We start from the raw sequence: 27,599 nt of genomic DNA, 5'->3' as shown, positions 1-27,599 counted from the left end.
CTGTCACCACGCCAGGCCCGGGGAGGAGGCCAAGGGAACACAGGCTCAGGGCCAGTCAGGCTCAGAGAACGTACCCAGCAGGCTCCCCATCCTCAGGAAAGTACAGGGACCAGCCCTCCCCAACTCCTGCCCAGCCTAGTGTCAGGGCGGGAGCCTCCTGAATGGAGTCTCTTATGTTTCTGCCACAGCCCCATCCTCTCCAGTGCCCTGGGCACCATCTTCAGCAAGTGGGACCTCCCCGTCTTCACACTGCCCTTCAACATAGCTGTGACCCTGTACCTGGCGGCCACTGGCCACTACAACCTCTTCTTCCCCACGACGCTGCTGCAGCCCGCCTCCTCCGTGCCCAACATCACCTGGTCAGAGGTCCAAGTGCCCTTGGTAGGTACCGTGGAAGGCGGGGGGCAACATCTGTCCAAAAGCCATGTCAAAGTGGCATTTGCGGATTCCACATGCCAAAAGCCTCCCCGGGTAATGGCTGAACCACGACTCGGTGTGAGGCGCTCCACATGCAGCCCCTCGTTAGCCACCATCCTTTTCCTTCCTCCTTCTGAGAACTAACAGGACCATTTGTGGTCTGACACTGACATAGCACAGAGAAAGAAACTGAGGCCTGAGGTCATGCAGCTAATCGGTGAAGAGCAGAGTCAACATTAGCCCTCCGGCCTCCTGACTGCTTTGAAAAAAATCTTTCTGAGGCTTTCCTCCAATGTTGCTCCAGTTTATTCTGTGTATTCCCTTCTATCCGTGTCACTGATAAAGGCACACACAGCACAAGGCCACCTGTGGGCTACAGAAGTCTCTGTTCTGACCCCCAGACTTGATTCCATCCGCTCTCTCAGGCACGGTCCCACGGTGAAGCACAGGTGTCTCATTAAGAAATGTCTACATATCAGAGCTTTGAATGGTGTTTTACGAGGATTTTGCATAGAACGCCTGCCTCTGGAAGTCTGCCCAGATAATTAATAAGACATGTTTTCGCTGAGGTTCTCCTGTTTTCCATTACACTAGACTACACTCCATGGTCGAGGGCTCCCTCTGGAACCTTGTTATTGGCAGGCCATCATCTAACCACAAAGCCGCTTGGGCTTTGTTGGAAGAACTTTCAGAAACAATGAGGCCTACGTTCTTTTAGCATTTCATAGTATACAACAGCATGGCCTGGTAGAAAGGGCCCTGTGTTTGCAGTAAGAAATATGATTTAGGAAGAGAAATACTCGTGTTAGCTTCATCCATGTTGATTTGCGTCTGTGTATGTGAGGACCCTCATGAACCAGAGGTGAGAAAAGGTTAGCAATTCACTCATTACACTTCCCTTTCCTGGTATTTACCCCCCTCAATGAGTTTCGAAGGCACAATTGCTCTAACTTGTTGCCTATGGGGGATGGTGTTAAAAAAGGCAAGATTAAGAAAGTTTGCATTCTCTATGCCACATTTCCAATGGCAAAGATATCTAGGAATTTTGTAGAAGGGAACAACAATTAGGGAATCTCATACAGACACTTCGGAGCTCCAAAGTTCTAGGAAAGAGAAATGCAGTTTGTGCTGGTCGCCTTTTAAGAAGTAACTTTCCTGCCAATCAAATGGATTACGACAATGACCCCTATGTTTTGTCCTTCTGACCATTCATGACAGCCTGCAGCATTGGGGGGCCAAGTCAGTGTCAGAGAGAGAGTCTAACACTCCCAACAATGTCGAAGCCCCATGAGTTCCTCAGCTCTTTGGTCACTGGACGGCCCCCTGGACAGGGCCACCAGCTAGGACCACACTGCCCAGCACCACTGCCTCTGCATCAGACTCCCCCACCTGCCTGCCTTTGCCCACATGGTAATACCAGAGCCCCCACCCTCTTCTCTCTGTTGGGGGTCCCAGGAGATTGAGTCTGGCCCACCAGGCCAACCCACAGGCTCCTGCCGTGTCTTCCTGTCCCTGCACACCTCCAGGGGCCAAGTCCTCTCAGAAAGCAATGGGCTGAGACAAGAGCTGGCTCCTCAAAATACATGGCCACCCTGGCCCCGGGAATCTGCTCCTTCTCAGCTCACCACCCGAGGGGTGAGAAAACCCCAGTGTACCCTGCATGGCCCAAAGGCCCCTCCTTTATACACTCTACTAACTCAAGAACCTTTGGCCAACTTCCAAAGCATAGGGGCTAACCCCCATTACTGGGGAAGGCTGCATGCTCAGGATCCTTTTCCTGAACTCCGGAGCACCTTTGCAAGTGCCCATAAGGCAGTGGATCCTGCCTTGTCAAACCCTTCACTTTGGCAGACGGGTCCCCCATCCCCAAGCTCCCTGGAGGCCTGATGCAAGCAGGGTGTTCACCCACCAGTCACCATCTGATTGGTGTACCAAACAAGAGAGCAGAGACCGTGATCCTACCTCCTCAGGGACCCTTCTGTGGACATGAGTCCAACTGCTCACATAGACTAACGTGACCATCACCCAGACACCTTATTCTTGGAAACACAAAGGACCATTTTTTCATATAATATTCATAATTCTAGTCATAATTCTAGGGTGTTTTTTTAAATGTTACAAGAGGGTTTTCAAACCCTTTGGTCACACATCTCTTGCTTTTGTAATGGATAATTCCCTCATTTTAAGTTTTTAGTTTCTCTTCACTGGGGGTTTAGTGCCTTACACTAACGTCTCTAAATAAAGGAAGCTTAACATCCTGAATGCGTATTGGTCTAAGAACTCAAGATTAAAGCAAAAAAGCTGTGTTCCTTTTAGAGTTAATCTATTTGAATACAAACATCTTGGAAACCTGCTGCAAAACATGGGCGTAGAGGGTTTGGCACAAATTGTTTCCAGCCAGGGCTCAAGTTGTGTTGTCTCCCTCTATAACCACATGCGACTCTTTGCACCCACAGCTTCTGAGAGCCATCCCTGTTGGAATCGGCCAGGTGTACGGCTGCGACAACCCCTGGACTGGAGGCATCTTCCTCATAGCTCTGTTCATATCATCACCTCTTATTTGCTTGCACGCTGCGATTGGCTCCACCATGGGGATGTTAGCAGGTTAGTGTCATCACTTCTTCCTCTCCGATGGGCCATAAGGATGTTAGTGTCTGGAGTCGACTCCAAAGAAAATGGTGACATGTGTCTTTAATAACCCTCTCCTCCTCCTCCCACTGACTCCTGTAAACTTTCCTTCCATTATACCCTGTTTTCCCCACTTTAGGTGCCAGTGTCCTCATGCCTCTGGAACGTTTGAAGTGTTAACCATTTACATCTTAGTATAAATTTAAATTCGGGGAGAGGTTAATTCCAGGCATGTTTGTAGTTTACATCCTATCCCGAGGGATGATACTCCAGTAGAGAACGTTAAGATAGCAATGAAGAAGGAAAGGTCTTCTTTCTTGGCTGGAGGAAGGAACTTCTCTGGACTGGACTGTTTAAAAAGGCTGTAGAGTCCTTACTTAGAAAGCTCTCTTCTTCCCCTGACACTTCACTGCTAGTACTCATGTGGTTCTATGGCCATATCAGTTTATTTTAGTTATTTTTTCACTGAATAAGATCAAAAGTTCTTTTTCTATAAAAGCCTAAGGGAGTGGCCAGTCTGGGCTTTGAGCACGGTGGTGGTTTCCAGGGCCAGCAGGTGAGCCCCCGTGAGATCCCCCTAAACTCAGCACCTATGCCTGTCTTCTCCCGCAGCCCTCACTATAGCAACACCCTTGGAGTCCATCTACTTCGGCCTGTGTGGCTTCAACAGCACACTGGCCTGCATCGCGATAGGAGGCATGTTCTACGTCCTCACCTGGCAGACCCACCTCCTGGCCGTTGCCTGCGGTAGGGACCACCTCCAGCTCCCTCTGCACCTCACACACCTCCCGTGTGGCTGTCCCTGTGCGGAAAGCCACCCTGAAAATTTGGCGGGCCGTTCAGCAATAAATGGGAGGATTGTTTGCGTCCTAAAAGGGTTTCTATCTAAAACTGTTCGGAATGGTCGGTTGCTCAATGATTCACATGGTAGAAGTTATTTTCACGGAACAAAGAGCTCAGCCACACGAGGACAGAATTTCTAGATGATGGTTGTTCGGGGGTTGTTAGGGGGGGGCTGTCTCTGTGATTGTTACTCTCCTGGCTGGTGACAGAAGCTGATAGAACAACTCTTCTTCCCCAAAATTCATCTTCATATATAGAATTGGGTGATTTACATCAGATAGATGGAAGCAACCAAACACTGATCACAGGACCTTCAAGTAATGCTTATGTGACAGGAATGCCAAGGGCTGTGGGCACCCAGTGCCTCTCTTATAAAGATTTGCTCTTGTTAATATGCTAGGGACAACTGGGCAGCCTTCAGTTGAGAAACTGGGGGTTCAGAAGCAAAGCCCAATTATACTGGCTCATTTTCACAGAGCCCCCCTCATACCAGCATTCAGCTCTGGCCAGTGGCCAGCCCGGCCATGCCCTCTACAAGGGGAGCCTAGAAGACAAGGCGGTGGGCCCATGTGGTCTTCCTCAAGCTTACAGAATGCTGCTCCTCCCTGGAAACCCATATTCTGTCAATACTCATGATGAACTATTCCAGCAGGGGCTTCTGGGATCCACTCACCTTGGCCGTGATAGTAAAAATTTTCATGTATGGTTTATGCTGCTAAATGTTCCTTTGCTAGAATGCAAGGTGGTGGAACCCAAGAGAACCGTAACCGCTCCATTCTGGCCCTTTCTAACAAAGTTCACCTGCTGTCTTAGCTGTGCCAGCACCTGCCTGGAATTTAACATGTTTCAAAGCTGTCAAGTAATAGAAACATAACTCAAGTTTTAATTTTAATCTGAGAAATAGCATTTGTGGCAGAGAATGTCTGGGGAGATAACGTGCAGGCTAAGCTTGAGGGTCCATTAGTCACTGGACTGTCTCTTGGTTCTTTTTGCAGCGCTGTTCACGGCCTACCTGGGTGCTGCTCTGGCTAATGTGCTGTCCGTGGTGAGTCAGTGTACGCTAAGAACACGCCACCGTGCCCTTCCAGCTGTTTTTGGGGCTCCCCAAAGCCAGTGCGAGCCTCTCCTCTGGGAACCCCTCCCCAGTTCATCCCTCTCGTCTCCAATCACACTGTCCACCTTAGCACCTGCTACACAGGAGGAGCTGGGTTTAAAAAGCGTAAACGTCAACCATCAGTCAGATCAGACCCCATTGCCATTGGGCCAATGGAGCTTCTTACAGAGGGCTAACTTGAGCATTATCTTGTAAATTGAATTCTTGCATCATCCCCTAGAACTTCCCTTAAATCTTCATAGTTTAATTTTTTAAAAAAAATCTTTATAGATCAACTGCCCAACAAGCTTATGGGCCAGTGTACATCTTTGTCCATCCCTTGACAACTAGGAGTTGAGGCGGTCATGAGGGAAAGCTCAGGGAAGACAGGGAACCAAGCCCCAGCCATACCTGAGAGAAGCCAGAGCTGCTGGCTGTGGGCATGTGCAGCAGGCCAAGAACCTCCTGGTTGTGCCCTGGTGTGAGGTGGTGTTGAAGTCAGGAGGAGCCACATGGCCAGTTCCAGCCCCACAAACCCTGGGTTAGGGTCCCCGACCCAGAGCAGAGCTATTAGGGCTCAGCCCACAGTCAGTGCCTCCCTCTTTTGGATAAGGGTTCAAGGGCACATTTTATAAAAGCCTCCAGGAAAAGCCCCAGTGGTCCTGAAGGTGGGAACGGAGGCAGGCATTCCATGCACACCTGTGTGAATCCCTTCTTCATCCTCAGTGAAATTGGGCAGATTGAACTTAGCTCAGGAAGAAATTTTCTTAGCAAGAGAATTGGCCTTCCCTGACCCCATCCCTGACCCCAGTGGACTGGATTCCCCTCTGGGCCCCAGTGGCTTTTGCATGTACCTCTGCTCCCACACGCGGCCTTCAGTATTGTGTATACAGTATTGTGACGAGCCTAGTATACCTCTTCCAACTCCAGCCCGTGTGCTCCTTCAGAACAGGGGCCCAGTCATAGTCAAGTCTTTAGCTCTAGTACCTTTTGCAGTACCTGACAGGTGCACAAGAAATGCTGAAGGAGTGAGGGAAAGTCTAAAGGCACAAGCTGCCACCGTGGGAACATAAGAGCTGGGGCTGAATGGTCAGCCCTTGAAACACGGACGGGTAAGGAGAGCATGGAGTCTGGGCTCTGTGGCTCCTGTGTGCTCCAGGCCCTCCCCTCCTGCTGGTGGTACCCACCCTTACCTCTGATTGTCCAGCCCGTGACTAGGTGTCATGCGCCTTCCTCGGGCAGGGTACTGAAAGAGAAGCCAAACCAGAGGCTTCTGTTCAGGGATGGCTGGTCCTTTCTTCTGTGTGCAGATGCGTCAGAGGTGATACCACCCAATTTAGGCTTTTTTTTTTAAATCAAGTGTACTTTCTGTGTTCCTATGATGTTTAAGATGCTGTGTTGATCACTCTCAGGGATACAAAAAAGTGCAGGCTATTGACTCACTCCAAAGGTATTTCCAATCTTCTCGAGGAACAGGGGATAAACATGTCGAGTGATGTTTATGAGCCCATCCAAGCCCTCCACACACGAGAGGACTTAAGAGCTGTGTCCTTCTGCTTTCTCGCTGGCACTTGTATGCACTGCTCCGTGCCTTCCACAATGCCACCCTCTACTTGACACTCATGGCCACGTGCTAAGGGCTATTTACAGAGTCCTCAGTATGTACTAGGCACCAACTCTCTAAGTAGACACTCTTATCCCTACTTTACTCTTGAGGAAATAAGTCTCGGGCAGATGAAATGCCTTTAACAAGGTGATTGGAGCTGAGATGTGGATCTGGGCCTGTGGGACTCTAGACCTACATAGTCTCCCACTGTAGGGCTCCAGGGGGTGCTTCCCTAAACACACTGTGCTGTGTGAGCAGGGCTTTAGGCAGACTCACGGGATGGAATTCATTACTCTTGATATTCTTACAGCCACAGTTCTGGCTGCCATAGTTCTTCTTCAGGCCCTATCCAGCAGTGCCATCTTTGAGCACACACGTTACTGGCATTGTTATATCCATGGTATTTACCCAAGGTCTTTACTGCTTAAAATGAAATGGGGCGGGGGGTTGACGGAACGTGATTTGGTCTGCCTCACAGTTGAGTCTGCAGGCTCCCTGTCAACAAGCTCTCCACTCAAATGATCTCAAGGAAAAGTGGGGAGGCACATCAGAAAGGCTCAAGGCATCTTAAGGAATAAAAAAAAACAGGTAAATCCCATGAGAAGGGAAGCTGGGAATGGGTGATCCCTTTGAGAAGAGAGGTTCCTGCCCTCCACCACCAGCCCCTGGGACTAGGAGATCACGTCTCTGCCTCTCTCCAAATGTCTGTTCTATCTCCGTGTCTCTCCGCAGTGGGTTTCTTCTGCTGCACACAGTGCCCCAGTGGCCACCCAGCAATGGTTGGCTCTCCAGTCATTTCAGACCAAGACCTCAACCTCTCTTAGTTCAAATCCTCAAAAGAAAATTCAGTTCCCAGGCCATCTGCCTGTGGAAATTGCATTTGAGTCAAGTCCCTTGTTCTAGTTCAATCAGCTGTGACCAAAGAGAAAAAGGTCATGAGCTACAAAATGGCTGCCAAAGCCACTCCTTCAACAGGGGCTATGGGAAAAGACAGGCAATGGTCATGGTTCCTAGAGTTGGAGGTAGAGCCTGGCCAGACAGCCCAAGACAAAACATGGTTTCTACATAAACCCACATTCCATATTATAATACGGTTCCAATGGCTGCATTTTGAAGAATGTGTGTCCACCTGCTACAATGTGGACAGAGAGCACTGACATGATTTTATTTATACTGGTCAAGAATTAAGTATTATTCCTATCAATGCTCACAAAGATCTGTCGTCTACCCAGGGATGGAGGGGCTTGATAAGGGCTGACAAAACAGGCACAAGCATCTGATATAACCAAGGCTTCTCTTGTGTGTCTCCCCTGCCCCCCACCCAGTTTGGACTACCACCGTGCACCTGGCCCTTCTGCCTCTCAGCACTCACCTTCCTGCTCCTGACGACCAACAACCCCGCCATCTACAAGCTTCCACTCAGCAAAGTCACCTACCCAGAGGCCAACCGCATCTACTACCTATCCCAGGAGAAAAACAGAAGAGCATCAACCATAACAAAGTACCAGGCCTATGATGTCTCCTAGGCTGCCTTTTCCAAAACACTCAGCCTTCAGCAGGTTGTCCCGGTCCCCAGGCTGAAGGCCATTCAACTTCCCTTTCTGTCTGTTTTGTGATTTTCCCTTCAAGCAAGCCTACACCCTAGTTATTCCCCTGCATAGGGACATGCATGTATAGTCACCATTTAGGAACCTCTCAGGTCCAAGATGCACAACGCTTAGCAAGGATACAATAGTTTAGACTCCATACCCATAGCTCACTCCAGAAGAGCTCCCTTGGAGGGGATTTTCCCTCTTCTGCAAAATAAGCCATGTCACTAAAGAGAACTCATCAAGGAGACAGTGATTGGTGGCATCCACTTCCAACTCAGTCATTTCATGGAGCCATGCACAGTGCCAGGGAACATGTATCAACCTGGAAGGCGATGGGGTGGTTCTGTCCCAGCTCTGCCTCTAATGAGCTCCTGCCATGTTGGGTGAGCACATCCCTGCTCTCAGCCTCGACTTCTTATTAGTTTCATGACAGGGAGGGACTCTACAGTCCCTCCTACCACAGAAGTGTTGATTCTTCTCTCTCTCCCATAAACTGACAAAATGAGCATGACTATCAAATAATTACAGTAAATAATAGATGGAGGACTTACCTGGAGACAAGGCAGGAAAATGTTTATATTCTGAGATTTGTTCTTGGGTCATGAGAAGATGTTCTCCAGATTTGGGGTTAGGAAACTAAACTCACTGGAAATGCCAACATGCCTTCCTTTAAATACCAGAAATATTTCTGGAAATGTCATAAGATGAAAACCGATCTTTTTCAACACTCAAATCATGTTTTAAACAAATGTGTTTTCTTTTGTAGCATAGATAAGCATTCTCTTATTAAATGGTTAAGTTCACAAGGTGGTATCAGGGTTTTCTTGAAATGGAGCTCACCTACCCTGTTCACACATTGCCCATTTGAGGGGATTTTCATGGTCAAGCAAGTGTCTGACAAGAGATGAGGAAAAGTTAAAAATCATCAGTAGATGGTTTGATTTGCTTACAGAGAGAATTACACTGAAATGACCAAGGTCTTTGTTTTTTCTGTTTCAGTAGAAGCACAGGTATTAACAACACACCTCACTTTTTAGGGAATAGTCTTTTAGTCTTGCACCCCAAAATTACAAACCCACCCATACTTCAATGGCCAATAACTCTTGTTATTTAGTTACTCTGGTTACAGCATTAAGCTCCTAACTCTCAGGACCCCTTTGTGGGAATCCATGTGGCTCAGCCCTCCCACCCTGCCTCCACAGCACAGGAATAAACCTCTCCAGTGCCTCAGTGGACACCCTTCCCTCCACACCCTTCCACATTCTCAATTTAGCATGGTGGGATGAGGACATAAGATGGGGGAAGAAGGCCAGGGGCAGGAGACACAGCCTCTAGAAATGCAGCTTTAAGGAAAGAATTACATTTAACCGAAATCCATCATTTGGAAAAAGCTGGTGTCTATGTTCATCTTTTCCTTCCTCTGTCTGCCCTGAGATCCCAGCCATCTTCTGCTGGCCCAAGAGCACTGTGGTGCCTCTTTCTCCACCAGGTCATATCTAGCCATTATGACTTCTCCAGGAAAACTGAATACTTCCTGCTGGAAGCAAATCCCCCATATGGGAAAGGGGAATGAGTCACACTCCAGAGGCTACCTCTGAGTTTGTGATCACACCTTGAGGCCAAGAAGGTCTCAGGCTATATTTTAATGACCATGGAGTTGTGGCTCTCTGAAGATCAAGCAACCAGGGATTTCCCCAGATGGCTGTTTCTGCTCACAGCTCACTCAGCTGCCCCAGAACTCTTAAGTGATGACATCGAACCATTAAAATAGCACTTTCTGTGCATTTTCCACCAAAGTATTATAATCTGAATTTATGAAGACCAGGAAATCCTCCAAACGCATACCATTCTGCTTAGTGACCGCTAACAAATCCCTTCAGGTGTTCTAAATATTTCAAAATCCTCATCTATAAAGCAAATTGAGTTGGCCCAGGATATCGAGCAAGGTGGGAATAGATGGGATAAAAGAATTCAACCTATGAAAATGTATGAAGACCACAGGATTTCAAAAGTCTTATCAGCACCTTATTTAGGTGCTACAGAGGAGAGAGTTCCTGAGAGCTGGTTGTGCAAGTGAGTGCACCGCTCCTATCACACCTATGGCTTGAAATCAGCTGTGGAGGTAATATTTCCACCATAGAATCAACAAACTACAAATGTGGGCTTTTCTACCCAGATAGCCGGCTTCCCAGCACACCATGGCCAGGGCAGTTTAGCTGGAAAGAAAGAGAACTGTTGTAGGGCTCCAGACCAGAAGTTCAGAAACTAGGCTGAAATACTCAATGCAACAACACCACATAGATGCCATCCCACATACAGGAGGCATCTACAAGGACAGAAAATATGTTCTCAGGCATTAAAAAAATCTCAGAAGACTTACCCACCAAGTCTAATACTGAAAGCACACCAGGTGGAAGCATCCAGATAGAACAAATCCAGGAAATGTTGCAGGGATACAAGAAGTGCAGGGAGATTGAACATCTCGGTGATGCTTGTTGTTCATTAGGACCAAAGGAGAAAAAAAATAGAAGGAAAGTACCTGTAACAATTTAAAGTGGACTATTAAATGATAAGGAGGGAGAGGGGGACAAAAGAGGCAGGAGAGCCTATAAGAGTACTTGGCTTATACAAAACCTGGTAAGTTTAAAAAGTTCACAAGGAGGAATAAAAGGCTGATCAGAGCATCCACCATGAAAACAAAATTAGAATTATGATTTTTGAACTAGAAGAAAGTCCCATCTTTCCAATGGAGAATAGCAAAGGAGGAAAAATAAGCCATCCCTCAAAAGACAGTAAATATAAAAAATAAACAGAAGGTAGAAACTGGTCATAATATAACATAATGTAATTAATATAATAATAATATTATAATATAATCATTAAATAATTATAATAATATAATAATATAATTATTAAATAATAATATAATAATATAATATAATTGACTGAAAAAATGTTAACTATTAAATTTACCACTGGAAGGCAGAGACCCTCAGGTTGCTTTTTTGGAAAAAGGCTTTACAATTTGCTGTTCACAAAAAGAACACCTAAAAGAAAGACATAAATGTTTAAACACTAAAAAATTATAATAATGCAATAAGATAAATAAGAACTAAAAGAAAGTTCGGGGCATCAACCATAATACCTTGAAAAGTGAAATTTAAGGCAAAAAAAAAGGTCAAAAAACAAAAAATATATACATTATTAGTCATCAGGAAAATATGAATCAAAGCCACAATGAAATGTTCTTTCATCCATCAAAATGGCTAGTATCAAAGCCAAGAAACAACAAGGGTTGGCAGGACCTGGGGGAAAACGACCCTTCTGCTCTGGTGTGGGAATGCAAACTTGTGCAGCTGCTATGGAAAACAGTACGCAGGATCCTCAAAAAAAAATGAGAAATAGAACTACCTTATGACCCAGGCAATCCCATTTCTGGGTATGTATCCAAAGAATACAAAAACACTAACTCAAAAAGATAGCTGCACCCCCACATTCACTTCAGCATTGTTTACAAGGCTGAAACATAGAAACAAGCTAAGTGTCTACTGATAGTTGAGTGAATAAAGAAAATGTGCCACAGATATACAATAGAACATTATTCAGTTATAAAAAAAGAATGGAATCTTGTCATTTGTGACAACATGGATGGACTTCAAGGGGATTATATTAAGTGAAATAGGTCCAACCAAGAAAGAAAAATATCATATATTCTTACTTATATGTGGAATCCAAAAATAAATAAATGAATTTTAAAAAAAAAAGCAAGTTCATAGAAACAGAGAACACATTGATGGTTGCCCAAGCTGAGAGGTGTGGGGTGGGAGAAATGAGTGAAGTATTTTTTTGTTTAGTTTCAATAAATTAAAAAAAGGAAAGAATGATGTGAAAGGAACAATAGGACAAGAGTACAAAATTATCACAAACACATATAGTACACAATCAGCCTCAAGCACATCAAGCAAGAACTGGCTGAACATCAGGGAGAAATAAACAAGTCAATAATTGTAGGTTTTACCAAAACCTCAGAAACTGATACATCAAAAGAACAAAAAATGAATAGAAACATGAGAGATATGAACAATGGAATTAGCAAGTGTGAGCTATTATTTACATGTAGGATTCTAAATCTGCCCCCTCAACGTCCTCTCTCCGAAAAAAAAAAAACAAGCAGGGGACACATGTTTTTCTGAAGCATCCCTAGAGAATTAACAACATAGGCCACGTATCACACCGTAAAGCAAGCTTGGGATCCTCACAAAATGCTGGTGGGAAGTTGCCTATGCAGCCACTCAGGGAGCAGGTCCTCAGTATTCAGTCACGTTAAGTCTACACACCCTCTGTGACCTAGAAATTCCCCTCCCCAAGCAGATACGGTCATCAGGAGAAGTGTTGCCTGCTTCCATAGCGGCTGTCAGGACGGCTACTCCTGCCCGCACTCACCATGGCGGAAGAGCCAAAGAAGGCGAAGGCAAAGTGGAGCCCCCGCAGCAGACCGCGCCCAGGACCACAGAGCAATGTCGAAAGATCTTAATTAAAAACCTAGTGGCGGGCAGCCCTGGTGGGGCAGCGGTTTAGTGCCGCTTGCAGCCCGGGGTGTGATCCTTGGAGACCTGGGATCGAGTCCCATGTCGGGTTCCCTGCATGGAGCCTGCTTCTCCCTCTGCCTGTGTCTCTGCCTCTCTCTGTGTCTCTCATGAATAAATAAATAAAATCTTTAAAAATAATAAAATAAATGAAAACATACTGCTGTGCTAAAAACACAAATGTGACACTTATGATCAGTATCACGTACATTAATCAAAAACGCACGCACGTCAAACAACAATACACAGTTTGCAAGCCCTCAGACAAACAAAAAAGAGAAAAGACCGTGGAGTATAAAAACGAAAAGACATGCTCCCTTCCGTAGGTTCAAGGCAGGCAGCCTTCCTGGGCCCGTGCAGATCGCAGGCAAGGACTACGCCGCAAGGGTAACTCAGCTCGGCCAGAAGAAAATCTTAACAGAGCGGGGCTTAGAGGGCACTCTGCTCGGCCCCTCGAGCCTCGGGCTGGCGGCATCCCACTGGCCCCAGGACTGAGGCCGGGTCAATCTGCAAAGCCCTCCAGTGTCCATTCTGCCTGCACCCACATTTGGAAGCATTCCGGCCACACTTTTTTTTTTTTTTTTAGATTCTATTCATTTATTCATGAGAGACAGAGAGACAGAGAGAGAGGCAGAGACACAGGCAGACGGAGAAGCAGGCTCCATGCAGGGAGCCCGTCGCGGGACTCGATCCCAGGACTCCAGGATCACACCCCAGGCGGAAGGTGGCGCTTAAACTGCTGAGCCACCCGGGCTGCCCCTGGCCACACTTTTAAGTGCATATTTTTATATATTAGATATAATTTGTATATATTAACATAATTCTGTGCTTTGCCTCCAAATTAGATGACCATCATAATCCTGAGAGTAACAACAGTAATGTTGTATATAATGTTATATATTTCTGCTTTTCGAATGTTTTAGAATCTCAGATAAAATGTGGAGGGAAAGGGAAATTTTGTGGTTGTCGAGAATGACAGCAGTGGCATGGAGACTATCCGCTGAGTTCACAAAGAGTGGGGACCTCAGGGATAATAAATTGGAGCTCACATAACCTCCCATGCTCATCAAACCTCATGGCTGAGTCAGTCAGGAGGTTAGGTGTGGAGAGGCCTGAGCTCTGAAATCAGACAGCCCCGGTTGTGAATCCAGCCCTTCTCTGTTCCTTACTGGCTGGGGGTGAATCTCTTACCTGCAGCGTATCACCTACAAAATGAGGATGACGTTCCCCCCCCCCCCCGCCCCCAAGAGCAGTGTTGATATAGCGCTAAATATGGAGCCCTGGAATGCAACTAGTCCACGCCAGGGTCCATCACTGTGCGATGCTGGCGGGAGGGGAGCTCACAGTCTTACCCCTACTTCCCAGGCAGTCCCAGTGACCTGAAATGCCCAGAAGGGCCGAGACATGATATGATAGGTGTTCTTTAAAATGTGGGTGCTCAGGGGTGCCTGGGTGGCTCAGTCAGTTAAGTGTCTGCCTTCAGCTAAGGTCATGACCCCAGGGTCCTGGAATGGAGTGCTGCCTTGGGCTCCTTGCTCAGTGGGGAGCCTGCTTCTCCCTCTGGCTGCTACTGCCCCTGCTTGTGCTTTCTCTTTCTCTTTCTCTCTCCCTCTGACAAATAAATAAAATCTCTTAAAAATTAAAATAAATAAAATAAAATAAAATAAAATAATAAAATACGGAGGTTCAGGCCAGAGGGACCAGATAGGAACCTCCTCTTAGCTTTAAAATGCTAAGGAAAGGACTGGCTGGACACTGGTCATAGCTCAGGTGTGACCCAAGTGGGGGTGCACCAAGGCATCCCTTCAATTCACCATTTGGACTGTCCTCTTTCCTTCCTCTCCAACCTCACACATTTTAGGAAAACTTTCTCAAAATGAACTCCCCAGAGGCCCCTTGTTTCCTTAATCCCTTAAGGTCACCACTATGGAGCATACCACATAGCTGTTCTCTGCTTCAATTATGTGGGTCTTTTCTCCAATTAGATTGTAAGTCCTAGGAGGATAGTGGTTGTAGTATACACACCCACACAGATAACACACACACACACACACACACACACATACACACATGCTATCCCAGAAGTACGTTACATGCATGCACACACACAGAGATGTACCCACCTGTGTAGACACACAAACATGTGCAGACAGAAACCACAGATACTTATGTACGTGCATATATCAGTACATCTACACACACACACACACACACACAGTTGTTTTTGTTTTTGTGTCTCTTCCGAGAACTAGCCATGATGGGCAACTAGTGGCCCTGGGGAAATAATTGGTTGGGGAATGGAAACACCTCCTGTCTCCACTCAGTCTCCCTCTACAGAGCCCATTTGCTCACACTGGCTGGATCTTGAGATCTGTTTCATGCCTATACCCACCCACACGTGATGGATACACAGAATCTCAGGCAGGCCAGCTGCTTGAATCTTGCCTCCCAAACCTCCCAACATACACTCCCTAAATAGTCTTTAGGGAGGGCACTCTTCAGAACAGACCCCTCATCCAGCCCTAGGCACGTCATCATCTGATGGGTAGTAATGTCAAACCTCTACAAAGGTCCTTTGCCACCATCCTTTCCTTAGAGAGACTCCAAGGTTTGGATCCAGACCATGTAATGGTCTTGGGTGGGGGAGGTGGATGGTGGACCAGTAGTCCTCAAACTTGAACACACATCAGAATTACCTACAGCATTTGGGATATAGAGTGCTAGGCCTGACCCCCAGATTCTGATTCAGCAGGTCTGAGGCAGGGAGGGCCTGGGAATTTGCATTTCTAACAAGTTCCAGCGTGACGCTGTTGGACCAAGGACTGTGCTTTGAAAATCACCAGTGTAGACTTAGAAATGGTGCTGCCTCCGTCATCCCTTCCCCTTGCTCTGCCGGTTGTAATGCTCTGGTTTGCAAACTTTCATGCATATAAAAATCACCAACTGTTCTTTTGAAAACACAGATCCCTGGTCCTCAGCCCCAAAGATTTTGATTTAGTAGATTTGAGAGTGGAACCAGGAATCTGAACTTCTAGAAAACTCTCAGATCATACGGATGCAGTTGGGTCAAGGTCCAGACTTTGAGATCATTGCACAGTGGTGCTCAGCCCGGACTGGATTCAAATCACCTGACCCCGGACCACACTGGTCAGCAGGGGCCTGGGGACAGGTAGTTTTAAAGTTCCCAGAGGGATTCTACTGTGCAGCCAGGGTCTCTAATCAGGGCCACTTCTAGAGGCTGTTAAGCCCCCGCCATACTAGAGTCCCCAGTGGGTTTTGATAAGGGGCAGTAGGCTTGCCGTGGGTGCAGCGAGAAGCACTGCAAGATGCCTGGATGCGGAAGAGGTATGCACAGGAAGCACAGAGAATCCTCAGAAGTGATGCTTGCCTCTTCCTCCACGTTGTTGGGTCCTGGCCCTGCACCCCAAAGGAGACTAGATTTAAAAAAAAAATGAAACCACTAAACAGGAAACATCTGGCCCAGGAGGCTGAGCATACAAGCAAGGTTTTGCATTGGCCCCGGAAACCTGCCAGGCACGCAGCCTGGGCCCTAGAAAGGAAGCCACTGGAGCAGCTGGGTGGTCAGCGGCGCCCCCGGCTCACGCTGCTGCTCTCAGGCAGGGGTCTCCCCGGCCCTTCCGCGCAGGCAGCGCTGGCCTTCGTGAGCAGCACGGTGAGAAGCGGCAGGTGTGCTGTGTGAGCAGGTACGGAGCGGGCCAGGGCTCCCCCAGCCCCCCACCCCGGGGATAGGAAGTGGAAGGGGCCAGGAGCAGTCAGTGCTGCCGCAGGTAGACAGACAGGTGGGCAGGCGAGCCCTGCGTGCGGGAAGCCCAGGCCAGGTAGATGTTCGAGGTAAGATACAGAGACAGAAGAGCAGAACACAGGGAAACGTGGGGAAGCAGGTGGCGGGAGGCCAGGCAGTCCCATAACAGGAAGGGGCCAGGGACGGGCGGTGTCGCTTCTGGCATGAAGCTCCTCCCCTCGGTGAACGGCCAGGGCCAGGGCCAGGGGCCAGTTGTCACTCTTCTCCCCAGCTCTGGCTTTTGGAGGAGTCTGTCTGAATCAGGAGGCCCCACCAGAATGTTCCAGAGAGTATCACCTCTAGTGTGGCCTGAGCTGATACAGGGAGCAGGGTCGTGGGGGTCGAGGGGAGCAGATCAGGGGGCCAGGCAGGCACCACCAGAATCTTGGGGGGGGCACTGGCAGGAGTAGCCATCAGTGCTCCCCAAGGGGTGCGGCCAAGGAGGGACGCCCTGCAGCAGAAGGTGGAGACGGGCGCTCGTGCCAGGAGTACGGGTGCCCTAGCAGATAACAAGGGTGAGGGAAGCCGCGGCGCACCAGGTCCCCTAAAGGGTTATGAGGTGGAGCCCCCTCCCCCCCGGCAGCATTATGTTGTCACCCAAGGGTATCCTGTCCCCAGGGTCAGAGTTGGCCTATTTCCACGCAATTCTTAACCCCTGGAGCTGACACATTTCCACTGTGCTCCTGGCGCATGGAGGAGCTGTGGGATCGTACTGGGCCCATCTGATTGCCGAACTGAGAGACACTGGGGTGCGGCTGGTTTCTGGCAGCGCTGGTGCAGAGCTCGGCACCCCGGAACATGGGGCCCAGGACTGAGGTGAGGACCTGGGGGGCAGGACGAGGAGCCCAGGGCTGTGGCAGAGGGACCCAGCGCCATTCCTGGGCCCCCAGCCTCCCGCTCTCCTGGGTCACCACCCTAGCCGCCTGGCCCCGGCCCCCAGGACCTCATCGGGAATAGACTGATTCCCTCGCGGAGCAGGGTCCGGGGTCTGCATGTGCAGGGGAGTGAGACACTGGCAGACACAGTCACCCCAGAGAGACACGCAGCACTGCCACCCCCACTTTCTCCTGTCCCCCAGGTCTACCCCCTTTCCTCTCCCGCCGGCCACCCCAGCCCCTGGTAGGCAAGCCATGCATGGGTTAAGGTGCTATAGGGTCTGTGCCGCCCCCGCACGCGGGGCCAGGGCCAACCTCACAGGGCCTGTGCAGTCACAGGGGCTGCACAGTCGCTTTCACGCTCTTCCGTCACCCTCTCAAAACCCTTACTGATTTTTGCACTGGGCCCCGTGAATCATGTCTCGCTGGAGCCCAGAGATCTCTGTGCCACAGCGACAGCATGAAGTTCCCCCCTGCTTTTCATGCCCCTCCCTCACCCATGGCAGTGTAGGCAGTGATGTGACATTCTGTGTACACGATGTGACATTCTGTATACACGGAGGGGCCCACACATGCAAGGAAGGAGGCAAACGAGCAGAGAGGTGGCACCTGCCATTCTGAGGCCCAGCACCCCTGGGCTCCATGGTGCAGGGTCTGGAATGAGCCAGAAGACACCGGTGACCTGAATCTGGCAAAAATTTCTTGGTAGCCTCCATATTCTTTAGGCAAACTAATTTTTACATAAACTGTGTTGTTGACCGCCCAACTTACCGGTTTAATTTTATGTTGTCTGGTATTGCTAGTTCCGTCTGGGTGGGTCTTAGTCCCAAAACAAGGTAGCAAATTCTGAGGCCAGGGACCTCATCTCCTAATTATGTGGACACCACACAGCACATGGCTGGGCACAGGATTTCCTTGTGGCTGGATTCGGTCGTCTGGGCTTTTAGCACTGTTATCTGAAGGAAGGAGGGCGCAGGGAGGGCTTCCATGGAGAGAGGGAAACTGAGGGCTAAGGGTGAGGGCTGGGTGTCTGCAGAGCGGCGTCCAAGCCCAGCCCTGTCGTGTGACTCTGCCTCCGGCACTCTCTCCAACAGCCTCCGTTTCCTCACCTATGAAATGAGAATAAAGGTAGCGGTGCCCCCTAGGTCCGTCCGAATGGACTAAACTGTGCTGCCTCCTGCATTTGAACGTGCACCCAGGTCTCCTGAAGATCTTATCAGATGCCCGCTCAGTGTCATTAGGGTCCCGGGTGGGGTCTGAGCTGCTGCAATTTGCAAGTCCCTGAGTGATCCCGAAGCTTCTGATCTCGCCACCCAACTCTTAGGGAGACACTGTGTGCTGCCCAGTTGAGCAGCATCTGCACCGCCAGGGAAACTTGTTGGAAATGCAGATCCTCAGGTGCCACCCGCACATACTGACTCGGAGATTCCGGGGAGTGGGCACTAGCTATCTGGGTGAACAAGCCTTCCAGATGCTTCTGATGCAGGTGGGTTTGAGAACTACTCGGCTCAGCACCTCAGCACGGCGCGTTCTTTTCAATCACAGGAGTACTGACTTAAGGACCTGTTAGGAGCTTAACGCTGTCCTAAGTGATGTGGTGGGAAGGAGCAAAGACCCTGGAACCCCCCTGGTCTCTACCTGCTTAGAATTCAGGTCTGGGGGGGGGGGTGGGCACCAGCTACTGTGTATATAGGAATGGGGGGGCACGGAGAGTGGAGGGCTTATGGAAAATGCGTATTTCAGGTTTTCCACTACAAAGAGCTTTCGATGTCGATTCAGGGAAGTCTAGATCTCTCAAACAAAACGCCAGCTCTTCCTGACCCTCACTCTAACCCAGGGCCACACTCTGACAAACAGTCCTTTAGAACGTGACACCAGAAAACTCGCCGGAAGATAACCGGCTGCCAAACTGTGCGTGTGCTCGGAAACACGCTTTGGGAAGGGGAAGAGGCTGCTGCAGCCCGGGGAGCCAAGCAGAACAGGGATTCGCGGCGGCGTGGACGGGGAGGGCCGGCCGGGCCGCACGCAGCCTCAACCCCAGATTCCCGGGACCGCTCCGTTACAGGCAGCGGCCGCTCGGGCCCGTCGGACCCGCCACAGGGCTGCCCGCGGACCGGAGGAGCCGAGCGGAGCCGAGCGGAGCCGAGCGGAGCCGAGCGGAGCCGAGCCGCAGCCCCGCAGACCCCGGCGGCCGGAATTCCCGCCCGAACCCCCGCGGCCGCGCTCGGAGGGGCCCTCCCCGGAGCGGGGCGGGGCGTGAGCGTGAGCGCAGCGCTCATTGGCGGGTGTCAGCCGCTGGGGGCGGGCCAGACAGACGAGGGGCCAATGAGAGCAGCCCGCCCGCCCGGGCTCGGGGGCGGAGGAAAGGGACAAAGGAGGCGGCGGCCCGGGAGCCCCGCGCAGCGCCCGCGGACCCCGGGGGTGCGGCCGGCCTGACAATGGGAGGAAGCCGCGAGCTGTAAACAGAGCTTCCACGGACGGACGCGGAGGCCGGAGGCCTGTCCGGGTGCCTCTTCTTTGTGATCGTGACCCCGAGCCACTGTTTCCTGTCCCTGAGCCCGCGCGCTCCCCGGGACGACCGCGGGCAGCCCCGGGCCGGCGGGGCCGCGGAGGTTGCGGCGGGTCCCGGTGCGAACGCGCCCCGCGAGCTGGAAGGCGCGGCCCGGGCACCCGCGCGGGCTGCGGACCGAGGCCCCGGGCGAGCCGCCCCCGCCTTTTCTCCCGGACGCGCTTGGCAAAAACCGCTCTGTCCTGAGCACGGGCTCAGCTCCGGCAGCCAGCAGCTCTTCTTTCAGAGGGAAGGCTCCATTGAAAAAAATGAAATAAAATAAAATAAAAAAGGTTTCTTCTCCTACACAATTGCTGTGATTTTCCCACGGCCTCTCGGGAGGAAAGACTTTATGGGAATTTTTCTAGAACACCTGGATCGGGATAAAATTCACACGCGGCACAATTCACCCGCTGGAGGGTTACGTTTCCACAGAATCGGGCAAGCGTCTCCACCACCATCGACCTTAGAACGTCTTCATTGTCCCAAAAAGAGACCTTACCCGTTAGCAATCACTCCGCATTCCCTCCTAACCCCTAGGTAAACACTACTACTTCTACTTTTAATACCAATGTTAATATTGAACAGTGGGTTTTGTTTTGTTTTGTTTTTTGAAAGTGTGGTCCATGAACCACCTGCATCAGAATCACCTGGATGGGGTTTAAAAATACAGATCACCGGGGCCCCTTCAGACCTAGTCCTCGGGAGCTCTGGAGCTGGACCCCAGAGGCCGCACACCCAGCTCTGGGGTGATTCTCGTGCTCCCCAAAGTGTGAGAACTGCTGCTCGTCCTTGGATTGAAGGACAGAGCCAAGCTGTCCGTGGAGACATGGGGCACAGAGGCTGACAGGTGCCCAGGACCAAGACGGCTCTCCCTGTCCCCTCCTTTCTCGTCCTCATCTTCACTGCCCACCTCCATGCCCATGCAACATGCAGACGCATCCAGGGAATGTGGTCACAGAACTGAAGCTCCCCCATGTGCTCCTTGGCCTGTGCTACCTCCAGATTGTCACCAGAGAGCGCCAGAGCACCTCCAAAGCCAAGCCGTCTCCCCTTCCCCGGCAGGCTCTCCATTCAGAGAGCTCTTCCAATCTCAGACCTATCTCACACCTCACTGATCCTCTGAAGGATGTTGGGCCCCAGGAGGATGCTTTTTGCGGAAAAAGCAAAAAGCACTTATTACTTGTGAGCCCTGGAGAGTTTGTCTAATGCCTCTGGGGCGGTTCTCACCCCAACAAGGAAATATATGAACCTGTTACTTGTCCTGCTTTTAATGGTTAAAAGAGATCATCGAGGCAACGCTCCTCAATCAGCTCCTGGCTACTATTATTCCACCATAGGCAGTGATCTGCACTGCTAGGAAAGCGGGAAGCTTGAATGGTAAATATATATACATACACACACGTTAACTTAATAGAGCCAAACAAGGAACACTCAGTTATGAAATTTTGGATCATCTCTGCCCTTTCCCCAGCCCATGTGAACACCAGAACTTGGCGTTCGGTAGACACAACCCACTTCAGAGAGACCCTGCTGAAACCCTTCTCAAAAGAATGGATTCAGGACGTTTACCTCAGAATTAGGTACACTGTGATTGTGTTTTAGAAAAACCGTTATTTACTAAAACCAGTTAAGTTTTTGGAGATATGTAAGTGACCACAAACATGAATTTTATAAAATGTGCATGCAATTATTTAATTTATTATTGTTTATACTTAATTTCATTATGAACAAAGCTAAGTTTGGCCTTGACAAAACTGGTGGGCAGTGAAGATGGGAATGAGAAAGGAAGAAGGGGCAGGAAGAGCGGTCTTGGTCCTTGGCACCTGTCAGCCTCTGCTCCTTGTCCCTCCAAGCAGTCCTGACATGTTCATGGGCCTTGGAGGGAACCCTTACTTCTCTAGCCTCTGTTCTCACCAACCACACATGCACGCGCACTCACTAAGCTCCTCCACATTAGAGTGCCTTCTAAACCTTATTTTACTCGATAGAGACCGTTCATACTAATCTTATCATGCTTTCCTTACCTTTCCCACCAGAAACACTCCCATTCAGTCTTCAATATCCTGTTCAAGTACCACCAGCATCTTATGTGGAGTTCTCTGATTCTTAAGGCAAAGCTAAGTGTCCTTCCTCAATAGTTCCATGGTATTCTGTGCATGCCTCAGCTCCAACATCGTTGATCTGTCTTATATAACAGGTTTGGGGTCTCCTTGCCCACAAGAAGCAGCCTTAGAATGGACCCGTCCAAGGATCTTAGGCTCTGACCCACTGCCCTCATGCCAGGCCAGCAGTCACTCCACTTCAGTCTGCAAAGCCTACCATGAGGTCAAGTGGCAGAGCTCAGACGGCCTACAACAAATCTACTCTTAACATATATCCAGAAACGTGAAAAAATCATAAGTGAACACTTCGTGAATGAATTTCCAGTAAATGAACATACTCCTATGACCAAGAAACAGAATATTAGCAACATCCAGAAGCCCCCCAATGATCCAGTTTAAAAATGCATTTCTAACTATTTAGACTTGTAATTTTAAAAGTAAGCTATCAAGATTCAAATATGCGAGTAATTACAAGCTTGTCAAAGACATTTTAGAAGTTACAGAAGCCAAATGCCCCCTGAGGAAGCCACTCTGGGGATCTGGAGACACTGTGTTCCTTTCCAGAGCAACATCCAGGCCGTCGGCTAACCTGAACCCCACAGTGGGCACTCCTGAGCCTCGGAGCTGAGCCAGGATTAGAGGAGGCAGGCTCACCATCTAAGGGAGTGAAACCATTAGCAACGTTTGAAGAACAAGGTCACGTTGACTATAAGGACATTCCAGGTACAGGTTAATGGAAGTGAGCTGGAGAACAGCTACTGTTGGTTGCCTGCCGTCTCTGTGCCCACCTGTGTTGGGGCTTCCCAGTGATACCATTGGGAAAGTCGTCCCCACTTGAAAGAAGAAGGAGCTGATGAGAACCAATGGGACTTGTCCCAAATCTTCAAATCATCATGCCTCAAAGTCCCAGAACCAGGATTTCAATCCACCTGACTCTTGAGAACAACTTTCTAGAAGGAACAGCATAGGCAAAGCCAACTGGGGTAGGAATGAGGACCTTTCATCCCAGGCACTTCTACACTGGAGAACTGACATACCCACGTGTCATCCCACTGAGGAGTGATGGAGGGGTACAGTGGCACCCCATTACAGACAGAGGGCACTGAATATAGGTAGAGGAGCTTTAGAGAAAGGACTACCACTTGCCTGAAACAACTACTTTGCCCCTCTTGCCGTTCTGTGTGTGATGATTAAGAGTCACGGTGGGGACCTTGGTGTGTGTGTGTGTGTGTGTGTGTGTGTGTGTGTGTGTGTGTGTGTGATCTTAATATATATTTTTCTTCTGCATTTCTGCCAATGTCTTGATGTTTCCCGTCAGTGTGTTTGGTAGGCCTTACTGCCCTGGTATTTGCCACTAGAGGAAATGTACTGGCTCTGTTATTGATGTATCACCTTGGCCCCCAGCATCACAGAGGCGTTTGGGATGATACCATGACCTTCTAACCTAATGTGCTTATAGGAAAAGCACAAGCCCAGCAGCCCATGAGAGGCGATGGGGCCACAAGCCTGTGTGGCTGTTCTGTGTGTGTGTGTGCGCACAGATTCCTCTTATCTGGGGAAGCCCCTGTAGCCTGGAGAGGAGTACTGGGCAGCGTGTTGCCTGCTACCCCCTTGGGTTGACCTTCCAGGCTCTGCTAGCAGGACTGTCCACCTGCCTGGATGGCTTGATGCCCTCTGCTAATGGCAGCCACGGTGTCAAAGGTACCACGTACCCTACAGGTGGATGGCCTGGCTGGTGCCTGGCTCTACTGCTCACCAGCCCTGAACAGCCCACCTCTCCCCTCCTCTGCTTTTTTATCTTTTAAAAGGTTTTGCTGCCTGAAGAGAAGAAAAAGAATCTTCCCCCCACCCCAGCAAAATATAAGCCCTCAAGGACAGAAGTCATGGCTACCAGCATCAAGCAGAGGGTCCTGGTGCAGCAAAGTGCTGAGTAGGCTCTGCCCACCCCCCCCATCTTCCTCCTGCCTTCTCATGGGGCCTATTGCTGCTTCTAACAGCCTCCATGGCCCCAGAATATAACAAGGCTCTCATCTTCCCCATCACTTCTGGGTGAACCCCCAAATTCTATGTCTCCAGCCCTGGACTCTTGTCCAGACCAGAGTGTTGCACCTCCCACAGCAAGCTGGGCATTTCCACCTGCCTGTCTAGACATCTCAAATTCCATGTCACGAAGTGGGCCTTAACTCCATACTGTCATCTCAAAACCATTAGTAAGGAGTAAGAGACTTACATCAGAGTGCACATATCGTAAATAGATAGCTGGGTGAATTTTCACAAACTAACACCACTGGGTGACCAGCGCCCAGATCAAGACGTTGAACACCGTCAGTCCCCAGGAGTCCTTGTGCCCCCTCCCAGTGCTGGTTGGCTTACAGACTTCTTCCAGGTTAGCCTGTGTTTGAATTTCGTATAATTGGAATTGTATGATCTATACACTCCTTTGTGCTTGGCTTCTTTTGCTCCCCATTTTGAGATGCATGCATACCATTGCCTGCGGCTGTAGGGCACTCATTCCCTCGCCGTGCAGATAAATCAGTATTTATCCACCATGCTGCTTGCTGACGAGCAGTTGGGTTGTTTCCCATTTGGGGCTGTTTGGGGTTGGACTATATTGGACTTCATGGCGCGTTGTCTCTCGGTGTGATAGATGCAGGTACTTCGTCTGTGCATATTGCTGGGAGGGAGTGGCTGGGCCGTGGGGTGTGCAGAAACCCGCTCTAGCAGGTTCTGCCAGGCGGTTCTCCAAAGTGGTTATGGGGATGCGTCTCCCAGCAGCGGGTGTGAGTTCTGGTTGCTCCACTGACTCACCAACGCTTGACACCATGTTTGATTCACTCATCCTTCACCCCATGCCTACCTGGGTCCCTTTGTCCTCCCAAATTATCTCATGTGTGCAGCCCCTTCCCCTTGGCCCAGCCCACTGCAGGCAGCGTGAACTCTGCCAACCTGCCTAGCTCTGGCCTTTGGGCTCCGAGAACCGCTCCCAGCAAATCTCCCCAAATGCTGCTTTAATTGTCACTCTGCTCTGTGCATAAACCTTCAATCGCTCCTCATCTCCTGTTCCTTTAGAGCCACATCTGTTCATCTGTCTGGCCTTGGACACTGTCTGCACACCTAGTCAACGATCAAGCCAGACCCCATGTCTCCCTTAGGCCCCAATGTTCCTTCATCCCTCCCCTGCGGTGACTTCCAATGTCCCAGACCCTCGCCCTGTAAGTCTGGGACGTCTGTTTGGCAGGGTAATTGTCTTCTTTGTTAACCATTCTGGAAGAAACCCCCAGGCTGGACAGGGTTCGTGCTGGCAAAGCCTTAGAGAACCTGTTCCAGCACCTCTGTCTCCAGAGAAACTCCAAATTATAAAGGATTTTTTTATAAAGGATTTTTTTTTAAAAAATCCAAATGATTTAGCAGGTGTTTTTGTGACTTTTCTTAAAGTGACAACTATCACTTCTTATTTGCTGGTAGCTTTTATTTGATCTGAAAGCAGGCGGAGCTTGGGATATGAGCTGGAAGGGGAGGTGAGGGGCTGTGGATAGAAATTCTAGGTTGGCTCTGCTTTTAAAAGCACTTCTCAGTGAGAAAAACATCCTCCTCAGGGGCAGGTTCACATTTAAGGAGGCTTCTGATCAATAGAAAGGTTTTGAAAGCTCTTTATCATTACAGAGAATCACAAATAAGTGCCGGGGAGATAGGAAGCAGGCTTTTTTTTTTTTTTCCTGTTCTTCCCAAATTTTAAAAAGGCTAAAAATGTGTCTTGTTTGTTTATGGTTTATTATAGTTATTACTTGTATTCTTTACATGAGGGACCCCAATATACTACAGTTCATATTGCCCATATTTAGAGCTTAGAGCATGATTTTGCAACTTTAAATGGCCCGAGGGGTTCATAGGCATCTTTTCTTTCATAATGTAGCATGTTTCTCACCTGTACTTCCTCTGATGCTGAGTCCTTCGGAAAAGACTCAGTGCCTGCTTAGTATATCCTATCACAGGGAAGCAAATGTCAGAGTGCAGCGTTAGCCCAAAATGCCTTGCACAAGCGTGCTGGGACCCTGCCTTCCTTGTGAACCTGCATGGGGGCTGAACTGATAGACCATGACCCACAGCACACTGTTCACAGCCCACAAAGATGCCATGTTTCTCTTGGCTGACACTCCGTTTTCTTTCTCAAAGGCTGCCTGGCTTTTCCTGCCTTCACTAAAGTGCTCGTCAGATGTCAAAGGCCTTACGAGGCCTGTATCTTTGGTAAAGCTCCCTCTGCCGACTCCAGACACCCTGATAGGATCCAAACTCTTCCAGGCCAAGACTGTGTCTGCTCACAATTTAGCACTTCATTGCACAGCATCTTGTATTATTTAAGAGAGCCCGAAAATCTGCCCATTTTTTATTAAACTTGACAGGCATCCTGTCCCTCCTTGGAAGACTGCATGATGGGCTTCCTTGTAGACTAATGATTCTTACACATCCCTTTTGTGCTAAGGAAGAAGTGCCTTTCTCTCCATAGCATGACCATTGGTCACGTAGAGCCTCGCCCCGACACTCACATTTCCCTGTGTCTTGTTGCCGCACCAGATAACAGAGCCATTTTATACTTTGTGCCACCCACTACAGCCGCGAGGACTGACCTGCATCCACAGTGGGATGGGATAGTGCAGATGAATCAATGGCAGCTAACTCAAGGCAGAGGGGCGCCTCAGAGCACGGCCTAGATAGCCTGAGAGAAGATGCTGAGGCTCAGGTCAGCAGGAAGACTGAGAACTGGAGAAGGCATGGTGACTTTACAGCCTAAGATCTGGGATGTAGAGAGGGGAGGGAGGAGTCAGTCCTACCCCACCCCCATCCCCACCCCCAATCTTTGGAGAACTCAGGCTTCCTGGGCTTAGGGTGAGGCCTGGTTGAGAGCTAGGATTGGTACCATCCCAGATCACCCACACTGACCTCTACCGTGGAGGCCTGAAGACACACAGGCTTCCTTTCTACTCACCCAACTCAGGATGACTCCATACTCCAAGGACCGGCCAGCCTGCCTGCATGCCTGAAGCTGGGCTCAATCCTCCCCAGTGTTAGGACAGTGTTAGAGGCCAGCCAGAGCCTCTGACCACAAGGCTGACCTGTAGGCTTGAGTGCTGACTGTTTGGTGCCTGTGGTCGATTGACCTGTGGATGATCAAGGGCCAACCACGTGTGTTAGAGGTGGTGGGGACCTGCCCCTGGACTACATGTACCAGTCACAGTGCCATACCCTGCTCTGAGGGCCATATTGGGGGAAATCCACCCCTGTATCACACCAAAGACACACGCACCTATCTCAGTACTGTGCAAGAAATCACCCTAGCCCTCCAAGTTGCCATAGTGACAGAGTCATTTACCCATTTATTCATCCATGTACTTGGTGAATAGCTAGTGAGGGTCCCTAGGAGCCAGACACGGAGCCCCAAACCAGGGCTATAGCAGCAAATAAGACCGGCCCCTACCCTGCCCTCAGGAAGCTTGCCGTCTGGTGGG

General features: G+C 49.6%; 1 protein-coding gene across 1 annotated transcript in view; it reads left to right on the top strand.

Moving 5' to 3' along the window:
* SLC14A2 (solute carrier family 14 member 2) overlaps positions 1–8,772 on the top strand; it is a 79,502-nt gene extending 70,730 nt beyond the window's left edge. The window contains exons 17-21 of the mRNA XM_055323504.1: positions 189–381; positions 2,874–3,021; positions 3,658–3,792; positions 4,884–4,933; positions 7,913–8,772. Of these exons, the coding sequence (XP_055179479.1) occupies positions 189–381; positions 2,874–3,021; positions 3,658–3,792; positions 4,884–4,933; positions 7,913–8,113 (727 nt within the window). The 3' untranslated portion in view covers positions 8,114–8,772. The remainder of the gene's footprint in view (positions 1–188; positions 382–2,873; positions 3,022–3,657; positions 3,793–4,883; positions 4,934–7,912) is intronic.
* Positions 8,773–27,599: the final 18,827 nt, after the last annotated feature.

This window comes from Nyctereutes procyonoides, unplaced genomic scaffold (assembly GCF_905146905.1).
Source record: "Nyctereutes procyonoides isolate TBG_1078 unplaced genomic scaffold, NYPRO_anot_genome, whole genome shotgun sequence".
NCBI classification, from domain to species: Eukaryota; Metazoa; Chordata; class Mammalia; order Carnivora; family Canidae; genus Nyctereutes; species Nyctereutes procyonoides.
This window is presented reverse-complemented; position numbering and strand designations above follow the sequence as displayed.